This window comes from Alexandromys fortis, unplaced genomic scaffold, assembly GCF_014885135.2.
Source record: "Alexandromys fortis isolate MF-2015 unplaced genomic scaffold, M_Fortis_MF-2015_v1.1 scaffold_219, whole genome shotgun sequence".
In the NCBI taxonomy this organism is placed as follows: domain Eukaryota; kingdom Metazoa; phylum Chordata; class Mammalia; order Rodentia; family Cricetidae; genus Alexandromys; species Alexandromys fortis.
The window spans coordinates 1,477,327-1,487,075 of NW_026068092.1; the positions used below are offsets into that span (position 1 = coordinate 1,477,327).

A 9,749-nucleotide genomic window follows, 5' to 3' on the forward strand; every position below is an offset into this window, starting at 1 on the left:
TTCACGAGAGGCACACTTGGAGTAGCACCTGAGCGGTACACCTCTGTGTACGTGGATACACAGGTAATTGGGCCTGCACCACTGCCTTCAGCCTAGACAGCTGTGGGGCCACAGTTCAGAGAGGGGAAAGTCCCAGGTCTCCTCTGTACCTCACACTGGGGTTCCCGTGACTGGGCACTGTCTAAGATGGACATCTCCCTTTTCCCATTCCTCTCTTTAAGGACTACACAGAAAGCTGCTTGCTTTGGCAAGCTTTACTTCAGCAGTGATACCAGGGTTCTTGGGATCCCCTAGGACTGCTGAGTCCACATGACCCACCTGCAGTAACCAGGCCTTCCCATTCTGTACTTTGGAGGCCAGAGCCCTGAGGGCTGAGCGGCATCCTTTTGGAGGATCCGGAAGCCAGGTGATCCTGGACCCTGGTGCAGCTTTGGCCTCGGCTCCGGAACTTCCTCGGTCACCGTGCATCCATAACACAGCTGCCTCTTTCCTTCCACAGGCACACACTCCATAAATTATGCCCCACACTTGGACCAAGAAAGGGCTGTGCTTCTGCAGCCCTTGTGCCTGTCGTCCTTTCTATGGGCCCTGGGGCATGGGGAAAGTCTATAACTGGGGAAGAATTGAAGCCCTGTGTGCATACAGATCCAGAACCAGCTATTCCTGAGGAAACACGGAGGCCTTCATAGAGATCATACCTCGAAACTCTAGCACTCTGACCGGGGCCAAAGGTAGAGCCTCCGGCAGGCAGGTGCTTCAGCATGCATCAAGGTTGTCAGGAACGTCTTGATGGCAGGAAGGCCTAGATCTGCAGCCTCTCAACTTCCTAGGCCCCTGAGAAACCTAGTCAGGTCAAGGGGGCTTGAAATGGATGGCAGAGTCGCCCAGAAGACAGAGAGTCCCAAGGAATTAGGCAATCAATCATTCGGCCACATTGCCTTCTCCCTCTCTCAGGCAGGACCTAGGAGGGGGGTCTGCATGGGGAGTCTGGTGGACTCCCCCCAAGCTCCTCTGCAGTCCTGCTGGAGATTTGTCCTTGATTTTCTCAAGCCAGAACCCTCATCCTTCCCAACCCCTAAACTTTAACCTGCAGGGAGTGGCTATAAGCCTCAGAAATGGATAGGCCCGTGGATGACAGCCACCCAGACAAGGTCCCTGGTGCACGGACATCTGGATCCCAGCAGCAGCAGACATGGGGCAGGTGCAAACCCCCATCGAGACACTTGAGCAGCAGAGCAGGTGTGAATTCCAGCTCAGTCTATGTGGTGTTGATAGTTGCCTTTGGAGCCTTTGCCTACAAAGACAACAGATTAGGGATCAGGCTAACATAGCCCAAAGTGTGGGAGAACCCAGTATTGAGGCAGAGTGGCTTCCGCTCTGGGACACAAGCAGGCCCACAGCTCACTTCTTCATACTTGGTCCTCCAGTAGAAACGGGCTTCTCTATCCACGTACAGTAGCAGCAGGTCACAGAGGAAGGTGACCTGGAAGAGGCAGGACCTATCATGTTCCAGATTCCTCAACTCACCCCCATCAAGCCAAGCCCTCACCCGGGTTCAGTGAGTGCCAGCAGTCCCTGGCTGGCAGGGACTGCGGCCCAAATCAACCTTAGATTCAGACTTACCATGCCCAGCCAAGCTGCTCCAGTGCCCACTGTGATGGCCATTGGAATGAGTGCAAACTTCCCTGCCTGAGAGACCCGGGTTGAGTCTCTGGGGCTGGGGCTGTCCCCCTAAGCTTCCACAGCCCTTCCTCTGGTCTAAACTTTACCTTCCCAGTGACAAGAATGTCAAAGCGGATCCCATAAAGCTTGAGCAGGCTCCGGGCCTCCACACCCGAGGCTTCCCACCAGTGATTGGCTGTTCTGGGGAGAGCAGAGAAGGCTCCATTGGTTTGCATGCTGGATTTCAGGCTGGATTATCTATCCATGGACTTTACCAGCCCAACCCTAAGTCCTAAATCTTAGGCCCCGTGTAGGTGTTAAGGACAGGGGAAAGCAACCCAGAACCTGATTAGGGCCTGAGTGGAGGAAGATTGCTGCCTACTGAGGGTCAGGGAGGGGCATGGAGCCGAAAAAGATGCTGGCAGCAGGTATGGGAGAAGGAAGGTGGGGTGGAGGTGAGGGCTGTCAGAACCCCTAGGCTGCAATTCCTTTCAGCACAGAACTGGGGATGAAAGTGAACGAAGGTGCTGTGGCAGGGGGCTCGGGAAGGGACTCTGCGCAGAGAGAAAGGTGCCAGTAAGGGCCCACGGGCACAGAAGCCACCCTATAAGGTTGTAAGAGCTGGGGAGCCAAGCCCAATAACCTGTTCCAGTGTGTGCTAAAATGATATTACGTGGCAGGAGGAGCCCAAGATTCTAGCTGGGAAACCGAAAACATGACAATACCTACAATTTTAGGTCTCTTAGTGCCTCTAAGGATTGTAAAATACAGATTTGGGAACATTGCTAACACAGTGGGGGGAATATAAAATCTTAGATTTAATCTACCAGCACCTTTTCCTAGCTTCCTTCCTCTTTCTCCACCCTCCTCTCCTTCCGTCTGTCCCTCCTCCATTTGCCAGGTTGCCCCAGACTTGCTATAAAGCCAAGTACAACTCTGACCCCTAATCCTCCTTTCTCTGCTGCCCAAGGGCTGGGACTAGGATTACAATCATGCACTGTGACCAGCTAGCCAATGTCCAGAGTTTCTGCGACAATGGGACAGTGGTCATGTGGAAACATCCCTTGAGAGTGTTGGGAAGGGATGAGGATCCAGTATCTGACATTTACTCTCAAACAGTCCTGAGGGCCTGGGTCCAATCTCTAGTGCTGCCAGGGAAAGAAAAAGCAACGCTATCAAAACCCAGATCAGAAGTATATGAATATATGTGCCACTAGTCTGAATTTTTCCACTGATATTTTTTTGAGAAGCTTTTAGATAAAGTCCTATAGGGAAATTAAAGATGAAAGGTATCTGTGCTCGGGAGATGCAGGGCCATCTGCGAGAGGCTGTGCCAAGATCTGCAGTGGGAAGCCTGTACTGACAGGTGAGTGAGGGGAGATGGAAGGGAGCTGGGGCCTGGGCGCACCCGTGGGACCCTTGCACATACAGTAGAGATCCTGCGGTCTGAGTTGGGTGTGCTCTGATCTGTGGTCGCAGGGAGATAGGTGGAGAGGGTACTAGGCCAGGAACAGCAAGCCAGGACTATGGCAGCAAGGGCCATACCTGAAGTTGTAGCCCCTCTCCTGAAGCTGGAAGGAGTACTGGGGATGGCAGTCAGATCCTCTGGTGTCCAGGTTGCAGTCCCAGTGGATTCTGATGGCCACAGCACCACCCTGCACACAACACATTTCTGTTCCCCTGGTAGATGGGCGTGAGACCTTAACCCTGAGCTGTAGGAACTCTGCCCCCAGATGACTTACCAGCAATGCCAGGTCCTCAAAGTCCCCTCCAGCCATGGCCACAAGGTCCCCAATGCGGAAAACTGGACAGTACGGGCTCGAGTGTGGATCGTAGCGACAATGCTTGAAATAGGTGCTGTCCCAGGTATCTAAGGCATTGGTTCTAAAAAGGACAGTGATAGGGATCAGATGACCCAAGAGGCATGGAGGATCTGGGCTCAACCAAGACCTGCCCATGCTTACTTGGAGAAGTTGAACTTGCTGAAGGTGACAGTATTTTTTATGAAAAGTGTGAAGTTCTTGGCCTGAACTAGGAGGGGCTTCCTGAAGAGAGATGATATACTGGCATCAGTTTGTGTATCCTGGGCCCTCCCCTGGGAGAGAAAGGAGACTTACCTGGGCACGGCACCACTCTCCACCGGGCACCAGCTCCAGATTTCACAGGTCCTGTGGGTTCCGTTGAACACCACACACTGACCCGTTTTTATGCCTTGAAAACACAAAGTGAGCTCCAAGGCTTCAAGTCTCGGTGGGTTCTGAGGAGGGTGCGGGGCATGGGCTTGTTGGCAGGATGAGAGGGCACACAGACAAGCACAGCAGGGTCTGCGGGGACCACACAGCATTCCCTCCCCTCCCCTGGTTCCAGTAGAGGTGCCAGAGGACCAAGCCCACAGTTACCATGGCTGTGCGTTCCTGTCTCCCCTTCAGGGCAGTCCGTGTCATCCCAGCAATTGGCCAGAGGAACGGAAGGGTGCTGAGGTAAGAGAGACTCTAGTCACCAACCGCACAGACTACAAGGCAAGACCCCTGGGATTCCTCCCAGGATATCCTGGGTCGGGAAGCACAGGGAAGTGACAAGCTGTAAGCTGGAGGGAGAAACCAACATCCTTCTGTGAGATAGGGTACAGGGCTGTATTCCAAGAACAGAGGAGACTCCGCTCTCCCGACAACTCCGTCCCTAAGAGTTCACAGAGGCCCAGCTCTTCTGCACAGCTGGGATAACAGAGCAGAGGTGGTGCTGAAGAACCACTGAATGACAGGCTAGTGGTGCCCAATATAAGGCAGCGTAGCTATCGAAGATCAGGGCCTACAGTCATAGGGGGCTGTGCAGGGAGGAAAGTCCCACACACCCGCTAAGGCCAGTCTTTTCTGCCAAACACGGACACTGTGTCTCCATAAACCCAAAGAGTCATGGGGAGCACTAAGAGGTAAAGGTAGCTTCCGGGGGGTCCCCAACCTGAGAGAGGAAGAACCCCTGTGGAGACTCAGCTCATGTGGAGCGCTAGGAGGACCACAGCACCATGGAAGCAAGAATGGTCGAGGGACTGAAAAGCCAGGAGACTTAGGACTTTTGTGAAGGATGGGACTGTGACTGGTAGCAGGTGTCACAGTAGTACCACTTTCTCTGCCTTTGCTTTCCCAACCTGTGTCTCACTGTGTCTGTCTCCAGATCCTCCAACCAGACTCCATGGTGAGATGTGTGCACCTCTACTCAGCGCCTGAGGAATGAGAGACTGGGGGTCCTTTTCCATACCACACTCTGGCCACCTTCTGCTCACACATCAAGTCCAGCTTCTTAGCAGAACTCAGAGGGTCCAGGAGATCTTGGGTTGTGCTTTTTGTGACCTAGCTCTAGTCTGTGCTCCAGCTCACTGAGCAGCAGGTATCCCTGGAGATACCTCACCTCCTTACACAGCCTGGGCCTCTGCCCAAGGGGTGCCCTCTGCCCTGGCATCCTGTTGCAGCCACAGTGACCCAAGTCACCAGCTCCTTTAAGATTTAGTCCATACATTTCCCTAAGTCTCCCCACTGCAGCCTCTGCCTCATGGGCACTGTAGAACCGGCTGCCTTGGCTGGGCCAGAGCTGCAGCTTGAGGTACAGGGAACTGGAGCTCTGCCAACTGAGCACAGGGCCTGACCTAGATGGGGGGGCAGGGATGCTCAAGAAAGGTTTGCAGAAGGATATGACACTCTATTGAGCACATTCTTGGAGGGACAGGTCACTAATCTTCCAAGAAGAGCTGGCAGGAACTCTGGTTATCCTCGGGGAATGAGTCATCAGACCTGGTGAGCTACTTCCCAGTCATGGGAGGTTCACTGGAAGAGCCAGAAGCCTCAGACAAGGAAGAAGGAAAAACCATGTGCTTTCTAAAAAGTGGATGTGGAGGTTTAGTGAAGTTTTGGAGCTACATGTTAAACCTGGAGTCAACATCCTCTACACATGGGGAGGTGGGGTATGGTCTGGGCTCCCCGAGAGACACACATGCATCACCTCCTTTATGGATAGGGCTCAACTGTGGGCGTGGGACACCCCCTGAAACTATAATGTGACCAGATACCAGAGCCTGGAGTCCAGTGAGCAAAGGCTTGAGTGGGCTTGAGTGGACGGGGTCATGACTTCCACACAAAAGCCACGGTTAGTGAGAGCTAGTGTGTCCTTTGAAAGATTGTCTGGAATATTTCCAAATGGAAAAGATGAGATTGGGGGTGGGGGTGCCTGAGAAACAGATAAGCATGAGGCAGAAGGCTCAAACATGAACACACGTGGGCCGAAAAACACCCAGAGAACATAAATTAGCTGAAAGTGAAAGCAGAAGTGTGCTACCTCATTCCCCAGACGAAAGCTGACTCAGGGTACTTTACTAAAAGCTGACAAAGAAAAGTGCTCTCCCAGCTTGACGCCTGCTGTTAGTGCCCTCCTGAGTGTGTGCCTGGCTGTAACCCAGAGGCAGGACCAGCATGGTCTGCTGCTGTAACCCACACTTGGGGTGCCTTTGAACAAGTGACTGAAACTTGTGTACCCCAATCACCTAATGGGAGTTATAGTACTTCTGGTAGACGACAGATGTAAAGACTTGGTGAAATGATTTCTAGAAACATTTAGCCCATCGCCTGGCATAGATAAACCAGGCTCAGAATCAGCCTTGAGCCTTGTGTGGAGTAGAAAGGAGTGGGCGCTGGTGAGAGAAGCAGGGGTACGTTAGAGGCTCTGACAGACTAACCTCTGGGCATCTGCCCTGGACTTGAGCTGGTGTCACGAGGAAATTGGTCACCAGGAAGAACACGTTCTCTCCCTAGAAGGCAAGACTGGAGGTTGGCTTGAGTTGAACTCCACCAGTTGAGGGGCCAGAAGCTGACAGCCTGTTTTGTTTGCTTTTTGTTGCTCTCGGCGCTGGGAATGAAACCCAGTATCTCAGGCCTGCTGGGCCAGTGCTCTCCCGCTGAGGTATATATAGCTCAGCCTGGTAGCCTGGATTCCGCGGGACTATTTTTTGGCCCCATCTAGTTACCAGCTTTGTGCTGCAGTGATGACCAGCAAGGCAGGCAAAGCTGGCCGGGTTTACGGCCTTTCCTGAGCCCAAGGAAGCGCCATGCCTCTATCCATATCTTCCTTCTGGGCTTCATTTCAAACTCTCATGCACTCATCCATTTTTTTTCCCAAGAACCTCCTGAACCTAGGCACTGAAGATCGAAAGTGGGGCAGACAGGGACAGCTGATCACGGGCGCAACAGTCCGGCAGGGGAGTGCTTGTGCAGAAAGCTAGCGCCACCTACAGCCAGAATATGGTCAAGGCTCTGTAGTTACCTTTGCGTCACCCACGCTCCCGTAATACCCTTCACTTAACGCGCCTAAAGGGGACCGCAATCACTCTTTGGTTCACAGAACTAATTTGGAATGAAACTGGCTCGTGGTGGTGCGCTAAGAGAGGCTACAGACATTTATTTATGTCTCCTCTGGAGATGTCGCACAGCAACTGATAGTCGGAGCCAGGTCAGCTGGGTGGAGGGAGAAGGGAAGATGAGTGGGGGAGGGGAGAGAGGGAGCCAGATTACACCCTGACAGGCAAAGACAGGAAAAGCCATGCATCACCCACAAGATGGCAGACGCCCAGCTTCTTCCTCCCTGCACCTATCTAAGACAAAGGCCTGGCAAGCTTATTTCTTTTCTGCCAGAAGGGTCCCCTTCTGGATGAGTGGTCTAGACCAGTCCAGTATGTTTAAGGCTGGTCCTGAACACGTCTCATCTTGTATGAATCTATGGGCCTATCAGCTTCCTCTATTGGGAGAAGTCCTTCAGCCAATGGCCTTTGAGATGCTGGACCACTTTAGGCATGGCCGTGTGCGCTATAAAAACAGATATAGAAATGTGCTCTCTCTCTCTCTCTCTCTCTCTCTCTCTCTCTCTCTCTCTCTCTCTCTCTCTCTCTCTCTCTCTGCTGCTGCTGCTGCTGGATTTGGTTCCTGTTCCCTACTTGTGCAGAGGACTGTTGATTTGTGAGTCTACCCACCCCCAAATAAAGAACCCTTTATTATACTCTATTCTGAGCTAGTGTGGGACTGCTTTGTTGTAATCGCCAACATTCCTCCTGTAAACTAATCATCCTGACTTCAGGCTCAGGCACCCATCCTACACCACCACAAATACTGAAGGCCAGCAGCCCTCCAAGGGAGAATGGACTTTGGTTTCTGGATTCCCTTCCCTCTCCTGGGAAGCCTGGGGGGGGGGGGAGCAGTTCACTTTTTTTTTTAATATTTATTTATTATATATACAATATTCTGTCTGCATGTATGCCTGCTGGCCAGAAGAGGGCACCAGACCTCATTAAAGATGGTTGTGAGCCACCATGTGGTTGCTGGGAATTGAACTCAAGACCTTTGGAAGAGCAGGCAATACTCTTAACCGCTGAGCCATCTCTCCAGCCCACGTTCACTTTTAATAAGATTTATTTGACTGTAACTTATTTCCTGCCCTTAAGCCTTTTGTTGAGTAGTTTTATTTAATTACTTAATGTGTCTGAAAGAATGTGTGCTGTTTGTGTGCCCGATGCCCTCAGCGAACAGAAGAGGGCACTGGAACTCCTCTGGAACTGGGGCAACAGAAAGTTGTGAGCTCCATGTGAGTCCTGGGAACAGAAAGAACCCATATCTCTGTGAGAGCAGCCAGCGCTCTTAAGAGCTGAGCCACCTCCCCAGCCCCTTGCCTTTTAATTCCTTCACCAGTGGAAAAAATAAACCTGACCCAAGATCCCTAAATGGTAACAAAGGAACTCCAGAAAGTTCAAACCCTGAACTCCTGTGCCCTTTCACCTCCAAGCAAAAATCTTGTGCCCAAGATACTTCAGTCCTTTTCAGGTGTATCTTTGTGTGGGTGGTGGACGGGTGGGTATGATTTTTTTTTCTTGATGGTATTAGGAACTGATCTCAGGAAGTTATGTCCACCAGGCAAGTTCTCTACCACTCTATCTCTAACCTTCCTTTTAAAAAAAGTTCTACAGGGAAGCTCCGCATTCCAGAAAGCCATTGTTTGGATTGACTCGGCACTCTCCTGAGAGGCCCTTCCCTTTCCCAAGCCCACCGGCATCCCGTGTATCTCATGCCCAGCAGCTGTGAGGCCGCTGTCTGTGGCTGAAGGACTCCAGACCTACCTGTGATGGCTTCACGAAGTCAGCCACATCCCACAGCCGGTTCTCTAGTTCCTTAATCTGGGCCACGGAAACCCCTTTGAGTTTAGTGATGACAGAAATCTGGGGGTCCAAGTCCAATTCCTGATAGCCTTTTTTGGCCAAGAGGGCCCACCTGGGGAGAAGGTGATGGACAGTGTCATGTGATGGGATGAGGAGTGGCTAGGTCTATAACTCTGGGCTGTCTTGTGTCCTCCAGAGGCTCCTAGGCCAGCATGGGGGGGCCTCGCCCTTCCATCCTAATGCACCTCTTGCTCTCGACCCAGACCAGGTGGAGCCCTCAGATGGAGCTGTCAGCACGGCCACTTTTCACATGTCAGTGCCTCCCACACACTCAGCAAACCCAGTTCCCTGCTTCAAGACATTTCAGACATCCAGCTAGCGGTCTCTCGGGGAGCCTGAGGGCTCCATTGCTCACAGATGCCAAGAATTGCTGCCTCCTGCCCCCCTCCCCCAGCATCTCAAGGCAGGAGTCCCACAATTGTGCCCAGAGACCAAGATGAAGCTGGGACCAATGTCCCATATGTAGGCCCATGGCTTCTGCTGTCTTCTGAATGGACTAAAATCCCCCCCTACTGACCACCTCTTACCACCCCCATGCCCACTCTACCACCAGCTGGACTTCTCAAAGCCAGTTCCTAGCTGTCAGCCAGCCTGGCCAGGGGCTGCTCTCTTACCCTATCACGTAGGCCACCACTCCCAGCTGCAGCAGCCTCTGAGAGACGCCCACCCAGCAGTTTCTTGTCAGCACATACTTCTCTGTCTTGTAATCCAGAAGCCCCCAGCCCACGAGTGCTGCCACGGCAGCAGAAGCCATGTTCCCAGTCCCTGCTGGCGCCTAGTGCGTGAGTCAGCAGGCAGCTGCTTCAGCTGCAGCTGAACTGGGAGCAGAACAGCCATGCAT

General features: G+C 52.6%; 1 protein-coding gene across 1 annotated transcript; it reads right to left on the reverse strand.

Annotated features, from left to right (window-relative positions):
* Nucleotides 1-1,116: 1,116 nt before the first annotated feature.
* P2rx6 (purinergic receptor P2X 6) lies at nt 1,117-9,674 on the reverse strand. The gene is made up of 12 exons (XM_050123017.1): nt 9,523-9,674; nt 8,810-8,960; nt 6,386-6,457; nt 4,062-4,137; nt 3,780-3,873; nt 3,627-3,707; nt 3,405-3,546; nt 3,208-3,317; nt 1,770-1,863; nt 1,624-1,689; nt 1,406-1,483; nt 1,117-1,294 (listed from the first exon to the last, which is right to left on the reverse strand). The coding sequence occupies exons 1-12, from the start codon at nt 9,660-9,662 to the stop codon at nt 1,259-1,261; spliced, it is 1,140 nt and encodes a 379-aa protein (XP_049978974.1). The 5' UTR covers nt 9,663-9,674; the 3' UTR covers nt 1,117-1,258.
* Nucleotides 9,675-9,749: the final 75 nt, after the last annotated feature.